Below are 27,402 nucleotides of genomic sequence, written 5' to 3'. Positions count from 1 at the left end.
ATAGCTGGGTGACTTGTCGTTGTTTCATTGACGCGGGGAGCAGAGATACAGCTTGTCCTGTGGAGTTTTGCTGAAGGTAGTTTGGTGGCAAGCGGTTATTCACTATCCACGGGTAAGTTTTATAGCAGGCAAGTTTCATATCCCTTGTTTTCTCTTTAATGAAGTGAATTAGTGACCAGCTGGTAAATGTGTGGAGTGGATGTGGGTACTGTAGGAATGTACACAAACGCTACAGACTGTGTATGTATAAAACCACTACTTCCTTGAATCATTTTTTATTGTGTTTGCACTGTTTATTTGGTTTTTTTTTTCTTTTATGTGTTTCTGTTACAAGTCAGAGTTGAAACAAAGGGCTGAACAGTGTTGATTTGATCTGACAAATACCCACAGTATTTACTGTGGGTCTCTTCAGCTTTCAGTTCTTTTCTAATTACAGTGATGTACACATCATACAACAAGTAGACGTAATCATTAGTAACAAATAATTAGATGTTTGTACAATGGGTTCATTTTCAAATTGACACCTTTGTTAGAAAAACTACATATAACTACCCTTAGCAAAAAGAAGTTTATTCAAGTGTACTATGAGTATACTTTTTTTTTTTTACTAAAACTGAGGAAGTATACTTGAAGTTGACTTTTTATAAACTATATTTTATATACTTAAGAATAGTATAGTGAAGTATACTTGGCTTATACTGAAAAGACTAAGTACGTTAATACTAAGACTTATACTTTAATACTAAAACTTTTACTTTAGTATACGTTTTACGTTTTTCTGCCACAAAGTACTAATACTTAGTATATCTTGCTCTAAGTGCATAATAAGGTCAAGTCATTGACTCATGCTTAACATTTAACTTGTATATTAATATCATATAATTCTGGAGTTTAAAACTTTTACAGTATATAGTATGTGTGTTCAATTGCATTATCTTTATGTACCTTAAAATCATACACAAAAACAAACTTTTGACTCGACTTTATTGATCAAGAGACCATTATGTTTACGTTTTTACATGCAAATGTGCACTTTTTCCTTTTTCGGCAGTAAGGAAGGACTTGATTTCATAGGTCTTTGTTTTTGAAATGTTTGAAAATATATCAAACTTGTTTTCAACATTCTGTCTTGTGATTTTGTAAATGCATCACACTCTTGTGTACATACAGTATGAGTAAACTTTAAGAATACTTTGAGGAGTATATTTCCAGTATATAAATAGTAAGCTACAAGTAATATGCCAAGCAAACTTAAAGTATAACAAGTAAACTAGTGAAATAACCAACGTTTATAACGGTATACTTAAAGTATACAATAATAAACTAAAAATAGGGACTCGAAGTATATAACTAGTACAATGGCAGTATATCGATAAGTGTACTTGTGGTATACTTTAAGCATACGAGAGGGATATACCAAGTACATTGATAGTATATAGATGAGTGTACTTGTTGTATACTTTAAAGTGTACTTTTGCAAACTTAAAATGAACTTTAAAGTATACTTTTATAAACTTGAAATGTTCCAATTTAGTCCGAAAAAGTATTAAATTTGTATACTTTCTAGTACACTAAAAGTACATGGTCTGTAGTATACTTGCTATACTTATACTGAAGCATACTTAATAAAATGAACTTTAAGTATACTACTTTTTGCTAAGGGTAGAAGGGCACTCAGTAGTGCGCATACTTCTGCCAACCCATATGTTAAGATTCACATCAAAATCTATATCGTCCTGTTCATAACCCTGGTCCTCCTGTAACTTTTGTACCATCAGAGCTTATATTTGTTTACTGTCATTCGTCACTTTACATCATTAGAGATTTTGTTTTTGTTTATTTATTTATCTTCCATTCAATGCTGCCACTTTTTTTGCAGTTTAAAAAAAAAAACTTCATTCATCACAATTCTTGTTTTTAGCACTTTTAATGTACATGCACATCTACAATGTGTTTTTTTTATTGTTACATTTTATCTGTACATTGATAGAGCGATCGAGATGTATATTATACACATGCATGTATATTCCCCCCTGGCCCATGGCTCACCTTTCCTCAAAATTTCATCAAAATCCATTCACTACTTTTTGAGTTACGTTGAGAACTGCCAAAAAAAACCCTGGATCTGCGTATGTATGTATGTATGTATGTTAGATTGATCGATCCATATACATATCTGGATTTGCATCAAACTATAATCAATGGTTCCTTGGCCCCCATGGCTCACCTTTCCTCAAAATGTCATCAAAATCCGTTCACTTATGGCCCTTTTCCACTACCCTTTTTCAGCTCACTTCAGCCCGACACGGCTCGCGTTTCGACTACCTTAGAGCAGCACGACTCAGCTCGCTTCAGCCCTGCTTGGCACCCAAAACTCGCACGGTTTTGGAGTGGGGCTGAAGCGAGCCAAAGCGAGCCGAGTGGGGCTAGGGGCGTGAGCAGACACTCCCCTGTGCACTGATTGGTGAGGAGGAGTGTCCTCACACGCCCACACACGCCCCGCGAGCACGCTGGGATCTGTAAACACCGTAAACCCGGAAGAAGAATAATTACGAATTATGAGAATTTCTGAAGCCTTATGCGCCTCGCCTCATCTATACGCTCTTGCCAGTATCTGTTGGCGTTGTCGGTGACAACAAGCCACAGCACCAAGACCAGCAACACTAACGACTCCATGTTTATTGTTTACTATCCGGGTCGTGAGACTACCGCTTAAAAGATCACTGATGTCACTGTTTATGCCGCCTAACGACATCACGTGACGTCCACCCACTTTCGCTAACTCCACCCAATGTGTCCACCCACTTCCAGCCAGCACGGTTCAGCGCGGTTGTAGTCAAAATGCAACTCCAACAGCCCCGCTCAGCTCGACTCGGCCCAACTCAGCACGGCACGGCTCAGCCCAACTCAGCCGCGTTGGTAGTGGAAAAGCGGCATTAGTCTGGCTAATACGACAAAGCTCTACGAGCTATTGGTCTGGCCAAGATATTAAGCCCAACCGTTTCCCAGAGCGCGTGGTTGACCCGCCTCTCTGAAATGCCTCAGTTTGCTACTGGTCGAAGCCAGAAAAAGCTGTGACGAAGCTTAAACCAATCACATCACTCTTTCCTCTGACGTATGCGACGCGACGGGGCTAACTGGTAGATTAAACTCTTACCGAAGCCGGTCGGGAGCAAGGCGAAAACGGCCTTCCTTTCAATAAATACCTCCAGGGCTGCTCTTTGCTCCGTTTTCAATGAGAACTTCCCGTTGAATGCTTTCAATACAGCATCTATGCGTAATAGATGCGGAAGCGTGAATGAAGCGCTTCCGGCATAGATTCTGTAAACAATCTATGGCTTCCGGTCGCAGTTCTACTACGTCACTGCCTTGAACACGCCTCTACCCAGGGCCGTTGGGGATGCTCAAAGTTGATTGGTTCCCGATTTTTCGGGAGCTTGGAAGAGCTGTAGATAGCTTGCCTGGCCAGACTAAGCTCGCAACAGGCCCTCGTGTTGCGTCACGTTTAGGATGGGCGGGTCCAGGCTACCGTTCACTACTTCTTGAGTTACATTGAGAAAAGCCAAACAAACAGAGTCAAAAACATAACTTCCTCCAACAAAGTTGGCGGAGATAACAAAATAATATTGTGATTTATTTTATTGTCATGTTATCCAGTTCTGCTTTAATGAGATTCAACTATACGTTCACCTTCAATATTAGCTTTATACTAAGTCATGGTACTTGCAGTACTTAACTATTGTAACAAGAAGCAAAAATAATGAAACTAGACAAGTGCATTTCCTGAAGGAAATCCAAATGTGATTGCACGAAAAAAGATGAGTGTGGCTCATGCATGTTGAGTGGTTTTGGTCCAAGCTATGACATGAAGTTTGATGGCTATTAGATGAATCATGACTGAGTGGCGGAGTTTGGCTTCTAATGAGCAGTGTATTCCTGTAGGTCCAAAAATGCATTCCCACCAATGGGAGGAAAGCATAGAAGAAATGCAAGAAAAAAGACAAGTGTGAGTCACGGGTGATTTTTCATGTACGAAAGCCATTGTACTTGAATATCCTCAGACTGTCAGAAATCTCCTTGTAGTTTATCACTGTAGAACTACTTGGTACAGAAAGGAAATATTAACAGCTATAAACAGTCGTCTGTCCTTAAAACTCTTCTGTAGAGGATAAAGTTGCATCTTTACTTCTGACGGTTACAAACATGGCGCTGACAATGGTGACTTCTTCCAAAAATGCAAAATAAACATCTCTTTGCAGAAAACTTCATCATACAACAATTACACACATTTTAATTAGGAATACTGTTTCTGTGAAGTGTCCACCACACGAGCATTATGTGAAACTGCTGGTGGGATGTAACACTAGGTGACAAAACCTAGACCAGATAATGAAAGCTAATTGCAGAAGTTGAGATTTATTAAATCACCTTTTTTTTTTTTTTTTAATGAAGCGTGTTAAGGCAGGATTGTCACGTGACCACATCTCATATAAAGGGCAGCACTTGAATATTCTCAACCTGCAGACCCACGCTGTGAGAAACAAACCTCCTTCCAGTTTATCATTGTACAGCAAGTTTGTACAGAATGGAAACAGGAAGCTTGGATATTTAACCACATGCTTTGAGTGAAGAAACAGTGGAATGTACAGGGAAATAAGATTTGTTTCAAAACCACAAATAACTGACACACTGTACCGTTTCTCTGGGGCCGATGGCTTATGTTGTCATTTACAGATTACACACACAGTACATGTTAACCCGTGATAAAATGTTATTTGACGAGTAATTGCAAAGCACTGACCTTGCAGACTCCTGAAAAAATGCTAAATAAACATTCATCAAAGACAACTTCACCATATTTACAATGAAATTTAAATATTGGTTCATGTGGAGCATCTACTATATAAATTCCTGTGTAAGTTGTTGCTATCGAAATGAACAAAAGCAATAATGTAAACCTTTCACCGACACTACTGTCAGCGCTGCTGTTGAGGAAAATTAATCAATACTCCCTGGCCAATCAGAGTCAAGAATTCAACAGCGCTGTGGTTTAAGAAGAAGAAGAAACCTTTATTTGTCACATGCACACTTCAATCACAGTGAGATTCATCCTCTGCATTAAAGGAACAGTCCACCGTACTTCCATAATGAAATATGCTCTTATCTGAATTGAGACGAGCTGCTCCGTACCTCTCCGAGCTTTGCGCGACCTCCCAGTCAGTCAGACGCGCTGTCACTCCTGTTAGCAATGTAGCTAGGCTCAGCATGGCCAATGGTATTTTTGGGGCTGTAGTTAGATGCGACCAAACTCTTCCGCGTTTTTCCTGTTTACATAGGTTTATATGACCAGTGATATGAAACAAGTTCAGTTACACAAATTGAAACGTAGCGATTTTCTATGCTATGGAAAGTCCGCACTATACTGACAGGCGTGCTAACACCTTCTGCGCGCTTCGGCAGCGCATTGATGCGGAGCTCAGATATCAATGCGCTGCCGAAGCATGCAGAAGGTGTTAGTACGCCTGTCATTATAGTGTGGACTTTCCATAGCATAGAAAATCGCCATGTTTCAATTTGTGTAACTGAACTTGTTTCATGTCACTGGTCATATAAACCTATGTAAACAGGAAAAACGTGGAAGAGTTTGGTCGCATCTAACTACAGCCCCAAAAAATACCATTGGCCATACTGAGCCTAGCTACATTGCTAACAGGAGTGACAGCGCGTCTGACTGACTGGGAGGTCGCGCAAAGCTCGGAGGGGTACAGAGCAGCTCGTCTCAATTCAGATAAGAGCATATTTCATTATGGAAGTACGGTGGACTGTTCCTTTAAAGGACTATGGTTAAAGAGTGCTGGCCTACCGGAGCCCAATCCTCAGAATGTGCACATTGTGAAATCATATATAAATTTTTTTTTAAAGTGCTGTTCTACATGATGTACTAAAAGTAAACTTTGGGCTAATGGCCTACGAGAAAGCTGTTAAAATGTGAACAGTGCTGAACATGAGTACAGTCATGCTCAGACTGGAGAATGTTGAGATGTGACGGTTAGCTTTGTAACCAGATTTAGGTGCCTATGTGACTCAGACATGCATTCAGTGGAAAATGTGTGTGCGCGTGTCCGTCCCTGTCCACTGCAGGAATTTTCACATAATACTTCCAATTACAGAGCATGATAAACTGACATGTGAGAACTGAGTGTTTTCACTTCTCTGATTCTCTGTCTTTGTCTCTCTCTCTGGCTGTCTGTCACTATTTCTCTCAGGTCATGGGCTCCATGTTCCGCAGTGAGCAGGTGTGCCTGGTGCAGCTCTTCCTGCAATCCGGTGCAGCCTACAACTGTGTCAGCGAGCTGGGAGAGCTTGGTATCGTCGAGTTTAGAGATGTAGGACGCAGCCCGGAAATTTAACGCGTGCCTTCACTCTCTGTCCTTCTCACATACATCCTGAATCATACATTCAGCACTTTGTAAAGTCTCTCTGATTCATTTGCATACAGTGGTTTGACTGATCATCAGATCTGCCATACAGAACAGCTACAGGGAGCTTTCTCAATATGTGTTGCTTTTAACAGCCATTAAAGCTCTCTCATGATAACAGTTAAAAGCTAATCAATAGCTTCTGTGGTAGAACAGTGTTGGTATTTTCTTCATCAAGATTCGTACTTTAGATCTTGATGTTTCCATGATGCTATATATGAATATTATATTAAACAGAGGTTCAGATAAGATTACGTTAATTCCACAGCATAACGTCCATCTCCCATTTCTCTTTTTTTTTTTTTTTTTTTTGCATATTTGTCACAAATGATCTCGGATCTTCAAATGGTGAACACACAAAATGCAGTTTTAAACTATCATTTCTTTTATTGATGGGTGGAGTTATCCAACACCAACTGGCCCTGTGTTGAAAAGTAATTGCCCCCTCAAATACAATGTTAACCCAATTTAATTGATGATTTGGTTCAGTTACACACCCAGGCCTTGTTGAATTTAAACATCACTTAAATAGAGACTTTTCGTTATGTCAAGTAGGCTAAAAGGTTTCCTGAAATTGCACACTACGCTACAAATAAAAGAAATTCAGGAAGAGATTAGAGAAACTACTGAAATATAAAAAAATCTGGAAAGATTTACAGAGCCATTTCTAAATCTCTGAGATTCTAGCAAACCAAATATTGGGTTTATAGCCACATGAAGAAAACTTGGAACAGTAGTGACTCTTCCAAAAAATGGTCAGCCGACCAGAGTTTCTCCAGTAGCACGTCAGTGACTCTTCCAGGAAGTCAATTAAAAAAAAAAAATCCAGATAAGCATTTAAGGAACTGAAAGCATAGTCATAGATAAGGTCAATTCAAAGGTCAGTTTACAAGGCAAAAACCACTGCTAACTAAGATTAAAAAAAATGTTCTGTGGACTGATGAGTCAAAAGTAAAACATTTTAGAAGACATGGGTCCTGATGCATCTGGCACAAAGCTAACACAGCATTCCACATTTCGAACATCATACCAACAATCAAACATGGTGGTGGTTGTGTGATGGTGTGGGGATACTTTGCTGATTCTGGACCTGGGTGACTTGACATTGATGGAACTATGAATTCTGTTCTCTACCAGTAACTCATGAAGGAGAATCTCTGGTCATCAGTCCATGATCTGACGTTCAAGCGCAGTTAGGTTATGCAGCAAGACAGCAGTTTGACAAAGTCCTGACTTAAACTCCATTGACATGTTGTGGCAGGACCTTAAACAGGCCGTTCTTGCTTGAAAGCCGGCTGAAAAAAAGTGAGCCAAAATTCCTCCAGAGCAATGTGGAAGACTGATCTCCACTTATCAGATGCATTTGGTTGCAGTTGTTCCTGCTAAAGGTGGCATACCCAGTTACATTTGGGGGGCAGGTACTTTTTCACTTAGCTGACATGCAGTCTCCACTGAAAGTGATAATTGATAAAGTGATGAGTTTTAGAGTGGACAAGTCAATCACTAAACCTTAACCCAATTAAGCATGCATTTCACCTCCTGAAGAGGAGACTGGGGGAAAAACAAGCAATAATGAAAAGTTGTACGAGCCTGGAAAAGCATTGCAAAAAAAGAACAGATTAGTTTGATGATGTAAGTGGGTTGCTGGCTTGATGCTGTTATTGCAAACAAGGGATATGCAACCAGATATTAAGTGTTATTTATATTAAAGCTATATATGGCAATACTTTTGCATGCTTAAAAATTGGGTGGTCTGTCACCCAAAGTACTGCAAGCTGGCCTAGTGGCTAGCACATCTGCCTGTCAACCCGGAGATTGCAAGTTCTACTCGCAGTCGGGTCATATCAAAGACCACAAGTAGAACTCATATAAAAATGGTACCTGCTGTCATCTGGCAAGGCACACTACAATACAGATGTGAGTAGGGAGTCAAACTCTCGTGGTTACCAGAGGACCAGACCCCCACTGTAACCCCAGCTGCATAATGTGCGAGAGGCTGAGGGCTATAGAAACTGAGATCGGTGCCACACCCATGTGCCCCAAAGAGCTGATCAGATCCTGGAGTGGGACGGACTTTGACTTTTGCCACCCAAAGTGCCACATTCAGAGTTGTTTAACACATTTAGAGGTAAATAGCAGGAAATGAAAGCTGAAATTTTGTTCATCTTTTGATCTTGAACCCAAATGTCTTCAGTGTAAAGCAAAAGAATTGGCCTTACTATTCCAATACCTTCAGAGGGTGTTCTTTGTGGTTCCTCATGTTCTCCTTGTTCTATTATTATTATTTGTATGAGGATCTGAAACCATTTAGTGCGACATGCAAAAATGTTGAAAATACCTTTTCACACCTCTGCACTTCTTGAATCTACCCATATAATTTGCTTATTATTTGAATGTTTTTCATCACCAAGGTGTTTTTTTTTTTTTTCTTCTTTTTTTAAAAACAAATATCAAATCATATCAATAGTGGCTTTAAAAAGCTTTGTTCACCAGAACACTGTATTGACCCTTTCTCTTGTTTTGTCTCAGCTGAATCCGAACGTGAACGCATTTCAGAGGAAGTTTGTCAATGAGATGAGAAGATGCGAGGAGCTCGAGAAGACCTTCGGTGAGTAGTTTGAAAAGTATCCTTTGCGTGTTGTCACACTATAACCATATCATTCTATTTTTTTAAATTTATTTTATTTATTTATTAATTACACATCATGTTTAAGTTAAATTGTCTGTCCCTATGCTTAAATTCTCTAAACATAGTGAATGTTGGTCTTTATTGATACATTAAATATGCTGCAGATTCAAACTCCTTTGTGTTGACATTCTTTTGTTCTGTGTGTTTTTCTGCAATACGCAGCATTTCTGGAGCAGGAGATCACACGCTCCCTCTCTCCATCACTGCGCTCATCACTGCAGGAATCCCCGCTCAGCCCCCCTGCCCCGCAGCCCAGAGAACTGCTCACTATTGAGGAGGAGAGTGAACGCTTATCTCGGGAGCTGAGAGAGGTGTGTGTGTGTAGGACCTTGAATCAAGTAGTATGTCAAAATCCGTACAGTGAGCTAGCTTTATTCCTTATACATGTTTGTTCTTTATTGTTTCAGGTTTCCAGTAACAGAGACAGCATCCGGGCTCAACTGAACCAGCTGTGTCAGTACAAAGGAGTGCTAACTCAGATGCACTTCCTCACAGTCTCCCAGGTGCAGGCTACCTTCCACATCACACTTCTTGCATGATCCGAAGGGTTTTTGCAGAAAATTTTTCGTATGCATATATCTATGCTTTTGAGTGCAAATCTCAGTTTAAGATTGAGTTTAAATATCAAACCAACACTTCAGTATTGGCCAAGCAAGTCTAGAAGAAGTGAATAGACCAGGAAGAGAACATACTCGTTGTCACCTTTTTTTTTTAAATCCTGGATCTCTTGGTATAAATGTGTGTTTTTTTTTTTTTTTTTTTTTTTTTTGGTCATTTTGTCCTTTGGGTGTGCAAACATTGGTACTAATCGCATATATTAGTTCTTAGAAGAAAGATTACACTTCAAAAGGGAGAAATAAAGACCTACACTTCAGTGTAGGTTCTGGGACCTGTGCATTCAAAAATACATCTTATGTTTTTAAGAATATAAGATTGTTATATATTGATGTCACAGACGGCGCCACCTCCCTCCTTTGACCCAGTGGGTGTAGCGGAGAACAGGCAGGATGTGAGGCTCAGTTTTGTGGCTGGCGTCGTGCACCCGTGGAAGGTACCGGCCTTTGAGAGGCTGCTCTGGCGTGCCTGTCGCGGTTACATTATCGTGGACTTTCGAGAAATGGACGAGAAGCTGGAGCATCCAGAAAGTGTGAGAGATTAATAAAGGATATTGTTATATCAGTGTCAATCAGTTATCCTTAATGAAACTATGGAGATTATGAATTACAATGAAAAGCGGACATGTGAGAATCAGGATTGTTTCTGCTTTCATTCTAACTGTTGTGGTTTGTGTTTCAGGGTGAAATGGTGCAGTGGACTATCTTCCTCATCTCCTATTGGGGGGATCAGATTGGACAGAAAGTGAAGAAGATCTGCGACTGGTAGGTTTCAGTGCAGTAGCAATCTTATTAACTTGTACTGTATGTATGAGAGACTTCTTAGATGTTACTGATGGAAAAAGTAATTAAATTGAGTAACTATAATGAGTTCCCTACAACACGTCCAGCTTCCACACACAGACGTTCCCATATTCAGAGAGCCAGGCAGAGAGAGAGCAGGTTCTGAAGGAAATCCAGACCAGAATTGAAGACATCAAAAAAGTGGGTGTCACTAAACCAGTTCATTAATTACAGTTTGTTAATTTCTGTGCTTCCTCATTTTCCAGACATCTTGCATTTCCTGCATGGTATACAACTTGTTTCTCTTCTTCTCTCCCTCCTCCTCTACAGGTGACAGATGAGACGGAGCAGTACCTGCAGCAGTTGCTAATGCGTGCCGTGGCTGTTTTGCCACAGTGGCGTGTGCAAGTGCAGAAGTGCAAAGCCATTCATATGGTGCTGAATCTCTGCAGCCCCTCCGTGACTGAGAAGTGTCTGATCGCTGAGGCGTGGTGCCCAGTTCGCCAGCTTCCTGCTCTACAAAGCGCCCTACGTGAGGGAGGGGTGAGAATTCAGCACTCATGCAACTGTTTCTCACTTATAAAGGAACACTTGAGCCTAAAATGCTCTCATGATTAGTATTGGTGCACTAGCAGGGACTAGTTATTATAGTTAGTTAAGACTAAAACTGAAACTCAATTTAAAGAATTAAATAAGAACCCAAAATTGAGTAAGAGTGTAACTTGGGAAGGTAGAATTCTTGTGCAACTGAAGTTCTGCTTCTGGCTGAAGTTCAATTCAGTGATGTTACGCAATGTGTTGTGTGTATGCTTGCATTCCTCTTTAAAGACCAGAAAGAAAAACCACTCAACTTTCAGGTGCTGCCTAAAACTGAAAGTAAAATGTTTCAGAAATATCTTAAGCTAGTCTTCAAAATTTGAATTAATAGAATCTTACACAGGGCGGCACGGTGGTGTAGTGGTTAGCGCTGTCGCCTCACAGCAAGAAGGTCCGGGTTCGAGCCCCGTGGCCGGCGAGGGCCTTTCTGTGCGGAGTTTGCATGTTCTCCCCGTGTCCGCGTGGGTTTCCTCTGGGTGCTCCGGTTTCCCCCACAGTCCAAAGACATGCAGGTTAGGTTAACTGGTGACTCTAAATTGACCGTAGGTGTGAATGTGAGTGTGAATGGTTGTCTGTGTCTGTGTCAGCCCTGTGATGACCTGGCGACTTGTCCAGGGTGTACCCCGCCTTTCGCCCGTAGTCAGCTGGGATAGGCTCCAGCTTGCCTGCGACCCTGTAGGACAGGATAAAGCGGCTAGAGATAATGAGAATCTTACACACACACACACACACACACACACACACACACAAAAAAACCCCCCCCAAAATTAATTTTAAAAAATCCAAACTATTATAACATAATAGAAAGCATCATATAAAACAGTATGCTAAATAGTTATTACTAGTTTTGATCCATTGTTGGTCATGTTAGCTTTTTATACCGTTTTCCTTTTATTTTTATTGTCAAAGTCCTTGTTTAATAGGAAGCACGACACCAAGGGAAGGGGGAGAAGAGCACCACCTTCCGGATGGCTACATTTGATCTAAGAAGCAATTAAGTCACATTAATTAAAATAATAGATCATCAGGAAAAATACTGGTTAAAAAAAAAGAAGGAATGTGAATAGCCACATGATTACTGCTTTCCTAAATCTTCACACAGCAGTTACAGACAATTTAAAGCAAAAACACTTTCTTCCTCAGAATTTAGTTTGATATCCCTTCAATGAATATCAGATGAAGGAATCTAATTACCTTTGTGAAATGGAATGATGCTCTCTTTCTTTCTCTCTCTTTTTCTCTTTGTGTTTCTCAGAGGAAGAGTGGTAGCAGTGTTGATTCATTCTACAATCGTTTGCCTCATAACACCTCTCCTCCGACTCTCTTCCCCACTAACGCTTTCACTGCAGGCTTCCAGAATATTGTAGATGCTTATGGAGTAGCCAGCTATAGAGAGGTCAACCCAGGTAACACCGACAGCACACATGTATACCCTGTGTGTGTGTGTACTGTATATAACAGAGCAACATAGCCTCCATTTCACCTCTGTAACTCTCTATAGCGCTCTACACCATCATTACATTTCCATTCCTGTTTGCGGTGATGTTTGGGGACGTGGGGCATGGCCTTCTCATGACGCTCGTTGCTCTGTGGATGGTACTGGAGGAGAAGGATCCCAAATTGAGGAACAGCACAAATGAGGTGAAACAATACTTTGCACAGGTTTTATCATCCTGTTGGTTTGGTGCTTGTGTGATTAGCACAAACAACACTCTTGACAAATCAAAGTAAAGAACAGAAAACTGTTTACGCCAGCCTGACCTTGTAAAAAGCATCAAAATTTGAAGTGAGGTCCAACAAAGGAAGTCTTCACATATTCTGTGGTTTCATCTTCCTGAGAAGTCTTGCAAGTATGCAGATATACATTTTGCTCTAAGCCACTAGCATCCATGGTTTGATCTGCCTACACAGTAAAATTCATTGCCTCGCAACATGCTACGAGTACATTTTTAATAGTGAAGGACATGTACTAGTGCATCTCAAACAATTAGAATATCGTGAAAGTCTTTTTTTTTTTTAATTTAATTCAAAAATTTAGATTTTCGTACACAAAGTGAAAAATTTCAAGCCTGCCCACAGGAAGAAATGGGCAAGTGTAAGAATCTGCGCATATATGGAAAAACTTAAATTCAGTTCTTAAATTTAGCCAGTCAGTTGAAATTACATGACTAAAATATATACATGTGAAATTAAAGCTACAACTGTTGCATAGATGATTTAAAAAAAAAAAAAAGTCTTGGTGTGAGGAACCCCCCCCCCCCCCCCCCCCCCCCAGCAACTCTTTTTTTTTTTTTTTTTTTTTTTTTTTTTTAAAACAGAACAATGACTGCATTTATGCTGATATAAGCCCTCATACAGTGTGTACCCAGTAACTATGAACTGTCTCAACTTTTCTCTAGTCTACCTTGCTATCTACATTAGATTTATTATCAGGAATAATCTGTGTAACTCTGCCGAAGAGGTTGTTTGCCTTTGTTGTAGCTTTGAAGACAGAAAATCAAGAGAAGCAGTCGAGTACTGAATAGATAGTTTTCACTGACGTCACGGCATTCCGGGGAACGCCCTCCAGCCGCCATCTTGTGGGTCAAACAAAACGGACCATCGCCATTACCAACTACGTTATCTTGACGAATTTATAAAGTTATATAGTCAGTTTTCTAAAATAAAGATCAATGTCGGCAAAATCAAGCAAACGGAAGTATATAGATACATTGGACGACATCTCACGACTACGGTATGCAGCCAAACTGGCCTTGATTGGGGGAATTGACCCCTACGAAGTGGACAAAATGCATTTTCAAGTGACTATGCAGGGCTGCCATCCATATCGTACCCTGATATTGTGAACTATTTCGTGAATAGTAAAAGTGTCTACACACTTGACGACCTCAAAGCATACAAGTCGCTGGAGTCATACAATTTTGTCGTCTGTGGCTGGGTCCGTGAAGTCCACCATATAAAACCAAGTGACATTCGTGTCCTAATTACAGCCAAGGTATGTAAACATTGGAATTTTAGAGCTCTCAACACTGCATATATATATATATGTGTGTGTGTGTGTGTGTGTGTGTGTGTGTGTATATAATATCGAGTTGATTTAAGACAAATTTTACATCCATTACTAGTGGTATTACAGTACCATGTCAGTATAAACTTTGTAATATAATTAACTGGTATGTAGGCTTGTTACACTTTGTGTTTGTTATGATAAATATGACAATTTATAGGCCAGTAATAATCATATGTTTGCAGCCTTGTACCGAGTGATATTAAGTGTACATTACAATGTAAATGTACACTCAGCGGTTCCAGTTAGGCATTCTCCAGAGATTGTTTACACGATGTTTTGGTTTCCAAAAACAAACTTAAACACGATTGTTTATTTAAACAACTTGCCACTTATAAAATGATCGGAGCAGACTTTGCTGTGTTTGGAAGGCTGATAATCCTTGCAGCTGATTCTCGCAAGCCATAGATTTCTCCTTTGTATGCTGAGTTTCTTTGTTTGCTCGCCTTCGTGCTCCCGTACAGTGGGAATTCCATAAAAGCTCCGCTTGACGTCATCTGACCTATTACGACAGCCGTGAATACAACAGGTGTGCACCATTGCTAGCTTTAAATAGCCTGCTTGGGTTCTTTTGAAGACTTTGTACTCGCGCGTTACAATGTGTGCTCAGTGACCCGTACGGTAAGCTTGACCCACAAGATGGCCGCCACTAGGGAATCCCCGACTCTGTGACGTCATGTGAAAACTATGTATATGCATCTTGATTATAGGAAACGTCCCAAAAATAGCCAAATTGCTATTTTGAATCATACCGCAATGTTGGAATATTGCCAATGGATTTTTGATTGTGTGACATAAACCATAAGCATGACTCATTTTCCACCAGCACTCCATGTTTTTAAGGTTTGTTTTACCTGATGCCCTCCCAACTTGAAACTTTTTAAAATCACTAGCAGCAGTATGTTTAAAAAGTGCTTATAGTGCGGTAGAATTCCATATAAAATGTGTGGTGATGGTTGAGAGCAAAACGTTAAGTTCAAAAGCATCCATCCATTATCTGTAGCCACTTATCCTATGTAGAGTCGCAGGCAAGCTAGAGCCTATCACAGCTGACTATGGGCAAGAGGCGAGATACACCCTGGACAAGTCGCCAAGTCATTACAGGGCTGACACATGGAGACAAACAACCATTCACACCTCCAGTCAATTTGGAGCCACCAATGGAGCACTTGCATGTGACGTCACAGCCGATCCAGATTGTGACAGACGCCATCGTGTCGGTCAAACGCCATATTCCGCCTTCTACTTCTGCTTTTACTTCTACCTTTTCTTCTGGAAAACCCTACTATATACAATTCTACTACAACGGCTGTGGCTACAATCTCTCCCTACCTGTGCACGTTTTTTATGTTTTTTGTGTGAATTTTTGCGTGTTGTTCGTCTGTACCAGACTTCAATATCCACTACAACCGTATGGACTTACTGGACATTGGTTTCCAGCAGAAAATGACGGTTTGTAGCGATTTCCATCGCATGCACAACATTCCGGACGAGAAAAAAAAAACATTCCGGGCAAGACCAGCGGGGTCTCCGTGGATTGTTATCGGAAGCAAAGCGAAGGAGGCGGCGCCGGAAGCAGAAGCAAAAGCGAGGCTACAGGCAGAGCCGGCCTGTTGACTAAGCTCAGAAAACAGCTACTCAAACCTCCACTGCCAAGCCTCTACCTCTCCAACGCCAGATCCATGTAAACAAGATGGACGATTTGGAATTACCTTATTCTATTCTATAATCGGCCGGGCAGTGCTATACTCAATACTTAAGTGACTTACCCATCCAATGAGGATTGTTATTTTCTTGTTTACAAGATGCCACATCTGAGTCGCTGACAAATCCTGAATTTCTGTAAAGAAAACTGTCCAGAGATTTATAAGCACGCAGTGCTTCACCACTGAACAGCGAGGGAAAGTTAATGAGGTAATCATACACGTCCGGGTATTCCGCTGGCAGTTCAAAATCCGGTCGTGAAAACTCCGTCCGGAAAGCCATAAGGGTCACAAATCTGTAGATCGTTTATTTTAGACATATATCTAGTTATCTGTTCATTAGAAAAATGAGCCGTGTAGTCCGTCGGTTGAAATTGATCCATTCTGTACACGAGTGCAGCAGTATTCAGCGGTGTTTTTGACCGACAAGATGGGGGTTGTGTACTTTCCGGTCACGTGACTGCAAGAGCTCTATTAGCCTAACCTGCATGTCTTTGAACTGTGGGGGAAACTGGAGCACCCAGAGGAAACCCACGCAGACACAGGGAGAATATGCAAACTCCACACAGAAAGGCCCTCGTCAGCCGCTGGGCTCGAACCGAGGCCCTTCTTGCTGTGAGGCAACAGTGCTAACCATTACACCACCCCAAGTTCAAAAGCAATCTTATTAAATTTTTCATTAGAGTTTTTAATAGTGTGGAATAAAAATGTCTTCCAGATACACATTTAACAGCTGCCACAGCAATTTCCCTAAGGCTTCTGCAATAAGTATGTATTTGAGTAAAATTGTTTTCTGTTCTTTTTGCAGAAAAGCGAAATGTATTGTCTGTGGTAATCACAGGTGCACTAGATGGAGATTAGATGAAAAAACACAAGTATTCCTTTAAGCCCCAGCAAATTTATTCGCAAGTATTTGTTTTTTCCTTCTTTGTGTTCAGATCTGGCGTATGATGTTTGGAGGACGCTATCTCATCCTGTTGATGGGGCTTTTCTCCATCTACACTGGTGCCATCTACAATGAGTGCTTCAGCAGAGGCCTCACTGTCTTCCCCTCCTCCTGGCATATTCGCCCCCATGCGAACTACTACAACTGGACGTACGTCTTGGCACGCACGCATGCAAATGAAGATGGTCATTTTTATTTTATAGTGTTCTTTACTCCTTTCCCCCCCCCCCCCCCCCCAAGTGTATGAGAAAATGTTAAAAATGCTATCTTTTTCTGTCAGCGATCAGATTTTCAAGACAAACCCATATCTCACACTGGATCCAAACGTCACTGGAGTATTTACTGGACCCTATCCATTTGGCATTGATCCGGTAAATGTGGTTTTAAGACCAGAAGACTTGAACAATTAACATTAAATACATAATACATGATCTATGTTACTTTCAGATCTGGGGAATGGCAAATAACCACCTGACGTTCCTTAATTCCTACAAGATGAAGATGTCGGTGATTATTGGAGTCATCCACATGACATTTGGAGTCTGTTTGTCTTTGTTCAACTACATGTGAGTATCCGTGTTGTATTGTTTTTTTATTATTATCCATTATTACCTGTGGTGTGACTTCCTGTAACCACTGTGTATGTGTGTGTCTTTCTCTTTCCATCTGTAGACACTTTGGGAAGATGAGCAGTGTGTTTCTGGTGCTGTTTCCCGAGTTGTGTTTCATGCTGTGTTTGTTCGGTTACCTGATCTTCATGGTGATTTTTAAGTGGGTTGTTTATGGTCCTATGCGCTCCGACAAAGCGCCCAGTGTTCTCATCCACTTCATAGATATGTTCCTGTTTACAGAGAATGAAGGCAATGAAGAACTTTACAGTGGCCAGGTTTGTGAAAGGTTTATTTAAAAAAAAAAAAGTTGCCTTTTTTAAATAAGGAGCACAACAGACAAATTGAAACATAAAGTTTTCCAGCAAAGCAGTATCAGAAATACCAACTGATATACAGTACATATATACTGAATTCTAAAATGTGCGATATCGAGAGGATATTACATGGTTGCGTGAAGATATGAAGTTTATCTTTGAGTGGTGAGCATATTCACGAGTGAGCCAAGTGAGCGAGTGATATATTTTTCAACAGGAGAAGATAAACTTCATATTTTCGTGCCACAGTGTAATGTTCTTTATATTATATTGACACATCCACACAAAAAAAACCCATGCAAGTTAATCAAAAGAATTTTAATTTTGAAGTGGTTCGCCATTTTGATAACGCCCAGTCACCGAGAAAACACTGGGAGTGATGTCGTTGGAGTGAAATATCAGGAATTATTCTACCCACATTCACTGGATATGAGCAGTCGTGCACTTTGATCGGCTACTCTACTACTAGGCTATCAGCTCGTCTACCATGAATAGAGAAAAACAAAATGGTGGAGCATGTTGACGAAATAAAAGCTTGAAAACAAAACCCCAAAAAATAAAAAAAAAAGCAACAAAATATGGAATGAAAGTATTTGATAAGGTATTCCCACCCCCAAGCATCATTATCATCACATTTTCACAAATTGCTACTGTCATTTCACTGGTTTGTTTACATTGTAAGCAGAAATTATTTTGTCAGATATTTTTGTATAAAATTTTATTTATGGAATTTAAAAAAAAAATGCTCTTTCTTAAAATCCAGTGAATGTGGATAGAATAAAACAGCCTTTCTCAACCGGGGTGCCACCTGGCTTCATTAGGGGTGCCGTCAAATAATTATATATTCTAACGTTGAAATAAATAAAATGAATTAAAATTCCAAAAAATAATAGTTGCACTAATGCAGATCATCACCGCCTCATGCATCATCAAAATTTGTCTCACGGCCCCTTTTCCCATGTCACAACGTCGCTGCCAGGGTCAGCGTATGGTCAGCGTGACTTTTATATGGGGGTGCCTTGAGAATTTGCATACTTCTGAAGGGTGCCGTGACTGAAAAAAGGTTGAGAAACGCTGGAATAAAACAGTTATTCCACTCAATATCGTCGTACATGGCTTGTAACCAACTCCGCGCTACACGCCTCGTCGGCAATCAGTTCGTGTACGACTCGATTTCATAGAATAACTGTTAAATATGTTGCTTAGATCCATGATGTATTTTGTATGAAAAATGTGGGTTTTCAGCACAAGATAAACTTCATATCTTCAAGCTAATGTGTGTGATATTTTTTCCCCCTTTTATTATATAGCCACACCCACAAACGAAGTACCCAAATTTATCAAAATTCATCAATTTCCTCATGAGTGACATTTGTCATGGTTTGGTTCTCCGTGTCCCTCTTATGAAAAATAAAAGTGGTGTATTTCCCAGTAAAACACTCATATTCAATATAATAAGAATTATGTAAACCTGCAAGGATATAAAATCGACATGATTAGATTCGTCACGTATACAAACAACTGTCAGTATTTATTCATGGAGGATTTTGTTTTGCACCTCAGTATCACTATTTTTCATTTTGTGTACTTTGGTTTTGTAGTTATTACTGTATGAATACATTCAAACCATTTATTTTGAGTTACTGAGAGTTAAAGCAGTGTTAGACCCAACTGCTGATGTTGTCATGCAAATTTGTGGCCAACTGTCGTATAATTCACAATCAAGCCAAGCCTTTCAGGTTAGGTTTCGTCTCAGGCTTATATTTAGGGTTAGTTATAATGATGTATGGTTATCGTTAGAGACGGTTATACTGTTTAAATTGTGTGTTTGTTAGATATGAACAGTGTTCCAATGTCTCTGTTCTCTCTGTAGATGACTGTGCAGAAGGTTCTGGTGGTTCTGGCATTGTGTTCAGTTCCTGTGCTGCTGCTGGGAAAACCAATTCATGAGTACGTCACCTTCAGGAAGAAGAAACGCCAGGCTGCTTTAAGGGTTTGTGTACAACGATACAGTTCAATGCAAACGTTTGCATCCCCCCATGGTTTTTTGGGGAAAAGGAAAATGCACCTCGTGTGTGTGTGTGTGTGTGTGTAAAAAAGTTAAAAATGAAACATGGCTGTATCCTGCAACAAGGCATCAAACCATTCCATTATGCAAAATTAACAGGAAATGAAGTTTAGAAGAAGAAAAATAAGCTGAAGTTTTAGCCAGGAGTCTCATGGTCTTGAACCTAATTTGAAAAAGGCAGTGTATGATTTGATTTATTAGAAATTCAAACAGGAAAATACCTTATGAATAGATATTTTTGTGACATGAGATGTATGTTTGCAATTTGCCTTATACACTTTTCCTAAAGGTATGCAAACTTTTGCACTTGACTATATAAGAAAACTAGATACATGGTTGTGTGTGTGTGTGGTCATGTTTTTTTTGACAGTGCTCTGTTGTCCCACAGGGTGACAGGCGTCCTCTACTAGCAGAAAACGGCTCGGTAAATGCTCAGCAGGACGAGGTCGAAATGAAAGCAGAAGAAGAGGAGGAGGTGAGTTGTAGAAAGCTGAGAAAATAATTGCACAACTTCAGTTAAGGCCAGTGTTTCTTTTGAATTTTGAGTATCACACAATAGTTTGTAGTTAACACTCTTGGTTTAAGCAAACTAGTTAGGTTACTTTTACTGCACAGCTAACATGGGGAAAGCAATATCATAGCTGCCAACTACTACGAATAAATCGTATTTATTACAATTTGTCGTTTTGATTACGAAAATACGAATTTACTACAATAAAATACGATTTTGCCAATTTTCATGGGTCATTTTCAAAGTCTATCACCGGTGGGATTCGTATTTGATAAAACACCACTTCGTTCCAAGCGGCAGATACTACGCCAAATTTCACTGGCTATTGCTTGTTCTCTCAGCCAATCAATGATGCTATTAGATCATCCATGGCACGCTATCGTCTGGCCTTTGTTCATGAAGTTTCTGAACAAAGCATGGCATTTCAAGCTTTTGTTATGAAGATGTAGCGTAGTACTAATCTCTAAAGAAAGCATGGCTAAGGGGAAGGGCCAGCGCTTCAAGGACTCGTACCGAGAGGAGTTTCCCTTCATTTCTAAGTCAAGTAAGGGCGATCACTACGCGTTTTGTGCTCCATGTCGGCGAGTTTTTTTTTTTTTTTTTTTTATAATGTTATTGCGTGTAACTGAGATGATAGTTTAGTTTGTAGAATAAATTTTGTCAAACTATTTTGTTTGTGAGATTTTTCAGGGTAGTTTTGCTAGAAAGCTTTGGCGTCGGGGGGGGCCCCCCCGACCCCCCACCAAGACTCAGTACCCAACTTTGTATTACTATTTACAATTTCGGAATGTTGGCAGCTATGCAATATTAATGGTTTGTCTGAAATAAATGATTTTCATTGGACTGTTTTATTTATTTATATATATATATATATATATATATATATATATATATATATATATATATATATATATATATATATATATAATTTTTTTTTTTTTTTTTTTTTTTTATTTTGCACAGGACTGTGTTCCTCTGATTAACAGAAACAAAGCTCCAGCTCCCTCTGCTCTTAATCTGTTTTGTTCTTTCAGGATTTATCACGCATGTAGCTCCTTGTTGAGGGTTTTAGGGTTTTTTTTTTTTTTTTTTTTAAATAAATATGCCCAAGTTGTTTGAAACCAATCTGGGTTTTCTGTGTCGAATAAGGAAGCTGCTTCACCTTGAAGAAAATCAAACACTTTCATGAAGGAGCTGAATCAAATGCGAGCAGAAAAAAAATAAAATGAGACTCTTAAGCAATCTCCTCCATCCTCACTTCTGACTGTTTGTTTGTTTGTTTGTTTGTTTGTTTGTTTGTTTTTGTAAAAATACATTTTGAATACAGTCGTGAATTTCTCTGGAGTTTTCAGGCTGAGTTCTTCTTTTCTTTAACCACTCATTTCCTCGTTGTTCTTGAAGCATTTGCTTCTATTTGTTAACGTTTTTTCTTGATAGTGGGGAGACGGTAATGCCTTTTATCTACGTCTCTGTTTGAACAAACAAAAACAGTGCAAAAAATTAACCATATTGAAGACAGATTAAGCCTTGCTTGCATGAAAGACGGTGTCTGTCTGACCCCAGCTGTAATTATCACTTGATGCGTGACTTCATGCACAAGGGGCCTATAAACAGTACGCATCCCATACTACACCAGTGGGGGTATATAAAATAACTTGCAAAGTATTAAATGAAACAGAGACTAAGAAAACAGCCAAGACATAACGGCGGATATGTAGTGAGGGATGCTTTTAGGAACTGAAATAAAAGATCAAAAAGCTTCATTTTTGTGGTGCTAATTGGTAATATATGCTCATTCCAACTTGCCTGGTCGGACATAGCAGGGATATATCCCACTTGCCCGAATGCATGTTTCGCTTGCGCCAGGCAGTGGTTAATGTCAAGCCCTGAGGGATGGAGATCTGTATATTAAACTTTTTCCTAGGAACCAACAATAATTTACCCACATTTCTAAAGGTTGGAGTAAAATATAATAAAGTTAATAACAAATAAACCTTTTCTTAATACACATTTATGAGCATTTACTTCTACCTCCATTTTTCTTTTAATTTTTTTTAAGCTGTCAGCAGTCCGTAAAAAGAGAGCTTTGATTTCTTGTTAAATCTGTTCGTACTTGGCACAACAGCTCTTTCCTATTTTAGATCTGTTTGTGTGTGGTGTTGTTGTTTTTTTTTTTTTGAAACATTAGAGCTGTATTACTTTCACCTAGGGTGAAGTCACATGCATTCCTGCTATGGTGCATTATTGCACCCTCTGCTGTATAAACAGCACAATTACTGTTAGGAAAAACTGAGATCATGCAGCCTGATCATAATTGTGATTCATTTTTAATTTAAATCATTCTTTCATTACGTTATCAGAAATTTGTATTGCAGTTTATCACAAGATGTACAGTTACATGCCTCATTAAAATGGGTGTTAATGTAAAGCCAAAGTTCGGAATGGTTTGGCTTGCTAATATTCAGCATGCCAGTTAATTTTAGAAATTTCCTCAGGCACTTAATTTGGTCTTGGTTAGAGCATTGAAATTCAGTGTATGTCCATGGAAGGCTCTGGCCACCTTCTAATATGTTAGAAGCATGATGAAGGGAATGGCAGACGACAGCAGTTAAGTTGTGATTAGATGGCATGAAAATAGTGTCAGGCTTGTGATTTGATGGTTTAATTGTGAGATGTCTGTTGCACTGGTGATTTGATTTTACTCATATAATCCCTTTTTTCTGTCTTTCTCTTTTTGTGTTGAACAGGAGTTTGATAGCGCCAATGTTTTCATGCACCAGGCCATCCACACCATAGAGTACTGTCTGGGCTGCATCTCCAACACTGCCTCTTACTTGCGTCTGTGGGCCCTCAGTCTGGCTCATGCCCGTGAGTGTGTTGTAATTCCTACCCACCATATTTAGCATCTAGGATGATCATACACTTAAATGTGGAACAGTATTTAAAGTCCCAGGTGTAAAAGGGTGTGTACAAAAAAAGTTGGGACGTTATGCAAAACACAATTTTCACATCCTGTTTTTATTTAGAAAATCATGGAAACCCTATATTTCATTGGAGGGGGGAAAAGTACAAAGGCAACATATCAAATGTTGACACAGAAATTTTATTGTTTTTTGAAATGTATATGCTCTCTTTTTTAAGATATTTTTTTGGGCTTTTTTTCACCTTTATTTGGATAGGACAGTGTAGAGACAGGAAATGAGCAGGAGAGAGAGAGACGGGGAGGGATCGGGAAATGATCTCGGGTCGGAATCGAACCCGGGTCCTCGGATTTATGGTATGGTGCCTTATCCACCTGAGCCACGACGAAATATTTATTTATTTATTTATTTATTTATTTAAATTTTATTTTAACACTCCTCCCCACCCCCACAAAGCAGCATGGTAGTGTTCTGACCCAGCTCTGGCAGTGTGTGCACACATGTATATGTATGTTAATCAGGAAGACCGTGGAATAGCTGTAAATGCAGCTTGCTCAGAAAATAAAAAGTACAATCCAACCTGCTTAAAACCCAGGTTCACACCTTGAGCTTAATAACTGCCCAGCAGCAGCACTGCTTTAAGCAAGACAAAAAAAAAAAAGTGCAACACCATCTGACATCAAAACAAAAAATTCCAGCAATTTGTTGTGACTGACTAGTACAATACTGTCCATCTCACAGGTCTCCCGTGTGCAAGTGTATGTATTCATGCACATATGAATCTGCCTGTGGAATCATGGTGGTGTAACGTTAAGCTAGCTAGTCAGTGAAGCTCCACCTGACATGCTAGCAAAATCTTTTCAAACTCGAAATCATATTGGGTAGCTAACGTTACTAGAAAAGAAAGATTTCTACATTTTGTTTATTTGGCAAGATTATGCTAAAACATTTCTGAAAGCACTTCAGACAAGTTAACATTATTCATGTTAGCATAACTCCGTTTTTACATGCTAACTACCAGTGTCCAAGTGAACTAGCTATGTGTAAATGTTAGCTGTGGACAAGGCGATGGCAATTTCAAAATCCATAGAAAGTCATTTGATTAACCAGACTGCATAGGTATTGCAACGTTATCGCTAGCTCTAAAAGCATATAAAACTTCTTTGCAAGCTTTCTCTTGGAATAAAACGTTGACATACTTCAATATGTTTCCGCAGGTCGGACGGCAAGTTTTTGTAGGCTGTGATGTGCTACATTTTAGGCAAACAATGCAAACCTTTCAAATGAAACAACTCTCTATTCCTTTCAGAAAACTGAAACATGGGTTCTAGCTATAAAGTTTATTTCTTTAGCGCTAGACATTGTCGCAAAGCAGCTTTACAGAATTTGAATGACTTTTTAAACATTATCCCTAATCTATTCCCAATGAGCAAGCCTGTGGCGATGGTGGCAAGGAAATCTCCCTCAGACAACATGAGGAAGAAACCTCAAGAGGAACCAGACTCAAAAGGGAACCATGGGTGCATGTATTTCCCAGAAGTTCTGCCTCCTTCCATTCTGTCATCAACTGATTGTGTTAAATAATGCTGCGGAGAAATCACTGAATTAGATTTTATCCAGTCTGTGGATGTGACATGACCCTAGTGATTTACTGATGGGCTGTCTCAGTGTCACCTGTGAAAAAACCAATCACGTTTAAGAAAAGAAAAAAACATCCACTTTCAAAGCCACTTCATAGTAACGAGGACCTTGATAGAAATGTAGTGGAGTAAAAAGTATATGTACATTTCAAATGTAGTGAAGTTAGTCATACGTTTCAAAAAAAAAAATTCAAGTAAAGTACAGATACTCAAAATGTACTTAAGTACAGTACTCAAGTAAATGTACTTTGTTACTGTCCACCTCTGAATATAAACAATATCCAGAAACACCACTGCCTTCTCTGGATTCAAGCTCACTTATGATGAACTGAGGAGAAGTAGAAATTTGTCCTGTGATCTGACAAATTGAAATTTGAAACACCACATCTTCCGGTTTAAAGAGGAGAGAGACCATCCGGCTTGTTATCAGAGCACAGTTCTAAAGCCAGCATCCATGATGGTATGAGGGTGCATTAATGCAAATGACATGGGGAGCTTGTACATCTGGGAAGGCATCATAAATGCTGAATGATATCCTGTATCCAGGTTTTGGAACAACATGCTGCCATTCAGATGATGTCTTTGTCAAGGAAGGCCTTGTTTATTTCAGCATGACAATGCCAGACCACATTGTGCATGTATTACAACTGCATGGCTCTGTAATAAGTGAGTCTGGGTGCTAAACTGGCCTGCTGCAGTCTAGACCTGTCTCCCATTGAAACCGTTTGGTGCATTATGAAACATAAAATGCGACAAAGGAAACCCTGAACTGTTGAGCAACTGAAATTGTGTATTAGGAAAGCATGGGACACTTCAGTGTCAAAACTACAGCGCCTGGTTTCCTTAGTTCCCAAACATTTACAGAGTGATGCTAAAAAGTAGAGGTGATGCAACACAATGATAAACATGCTTCTGTCAACTTTTTTGAAACGTCTTGCTGACCTCAAATCCAAAATGAGCAGATATTTTTTTCAAAAATCAAAATTTGTTTCAACGTTTGATATATTGTCTGTACTATTTTCAATGAAATGTAGGGTTTCCATGATTTTGCAAATCATCACGTTCTCTTTTTATTTACAGTTTACACAGTGTCACAACTTTTTTGGAATTGGAGTTGTATGATTAGAAACCTGAGGCTTGTATTTAAATATCCAGTAATGGAAAAAAAAAACAAGTGTGACAAGTACTGTACAAAAACTTTTCATCTGAACTCTGATCAGACTGATCTGTGAGAATTGCCCAAGTCAGCACAGCCTGATATTTTTTGATTTATTGATGACCCTCTATCCAATACTCCCAGCCTCCTATAACATTCAAGCAGAATGAAACGCAACGGCTCAAGCAGGATGAAATCCAGCACGCAAACCAAGTTCAAGTTCTTGAAAGTTGCCAGCTATTTTTTTGTTCAATAGTGCAATTTTTAAAATGACACTGAAGAGCCTGTTTTTGCTGTTTTACAGAGCTGTCAGAAGTGCTTTGGGTGATGGTGATGAGAAAATCCTTCTCAACCACGAACTATGTGGGAAGTATAATCATGGTCATCGTATTTGCTTTTTTCGCCATCTTGACAGTTTCTATTCTTCTCATCATGGAAGGTCTCTCGGCTTTTCTGCATGCTCTGCGACTTCACTGGTGAGAGCAACACACAGACACTGATTTTATGGTACAAACTCTTTTGTCTAAACGTGTATATTTTTTAATCCGTCTAAGTCTCTAAAGAAATTTATTCATTTTTTTTTCCCCCTAGGGTGGAATTTCAGAACAAGTTCTACAGTGGCGCAGGTTACAAGCTCAGCCCATTTGCATTTGCCCCCTTAATCAGCTTCTCTTCAACCAACTGATATAGTTTATTATCAAATAATTTTGTGCCTACACTATGTTTTAACCCAGACATTTCAAAATGGTATTGTTTAATGTATCCATGTTATCTTGGGATTTATGGTGAACTAGCAATCAGTCTTCATAGGTGGTGAAAGATTCCCTTTTTATATTTATCTGAAATCAGTTTTTGGGCTTCTTGTAACAGTTAAAGGATTTGGTTTGTAGGAACAACACCACCTCCCTAACTCTCCTAATAAACAAAATCATATTATGGGAGCTGATATTATACATGATGCATTCCACAGAGTTCATTCGGATAGAATGAGTACCAAAATGTAACTCAGGGAGATTCCCCCCCCAAATGAAAGGCCGTTTTGCCTGTGTGTAACAGTAAAGTTCAACGTTTCTTTTTACTCCAATAATGTTAGTGAAATTAAAATGAATCAAAGGGAATTATTTGCTCCAGGGGGTTTGGTTCTGGCTGTGTTTTTATATAAATTAACAATTTGTCTTTATGTCCTGCATGTTAAGTCTCTTTTAATTACTTGCTTAACCAATGAGAGATGATTTCTAAATTAAATATGTAACATTACAAGAGAAGTTAATACAAAGCCAATAAAACTTATCTCATATTTGTA

General features: G+C 39.4%; 1 protein-coding gene across 1 annotated transcript; it reads left to right on the top strand.

The window, feature by feature from the left end:
• On the top strand, positions 1–27,402 carry tcirg1b (T cell immune regulator 1, ATPase H+ transporting V0 subunit a3b). Its single transcript, XM_060927429.1, has 20 exons — positions 1–112; positions 6,267–6,386; positions 9,009–9,087; positions 9,331–9,479; positions 9,576–9,671; positions 10,124–10,315; positions 10,465–10,547; positions 10,673–10,766; positions 10,896–11,108; positions 12,418–12,568; positions 12,664–12,803; positions 16,871–17,028; positions 17,159–17,249; positions 17,326–17,444; positions 17,551–17,764; positions 19,677–19,796; positions 20,260–20,346; positions 23,130–23,250; positions 26,404–26,575; positions 26,691–27,402. Exons 2-20 carry the CDS (start codon positions 6,270–6,272, stop codon positions 26,782–26,784), a joined length of 2,490 nt encoding a protein of 829 aa, XP_060783412.1. The 5' UTR covers positions 1–112; positions 6,267–6,269; the 3' UTR covers positions 26,785–27,402.

This window comes from Neoarius graeffei, chromosome 8, assembly GCF_027579695.1.
Source record: "Neoarius graeffei isolate fNeoGra1 chromosome 8, fNeoGra1.pri, whole genome shotgun sequence".
NCBI classification, from domain to species: domain Eukaryota; kingdom Metazoa; phylum Chordata; class Actinopteri; order Siluriformes; family Ariidae; genus Neoarius; species Neoarius graeffei.
The sequence above is the reverse complement of the archived record's forward strand: the minus strand, read 5'-3'. Positions and strand labels throughout refer to the sequence as shown.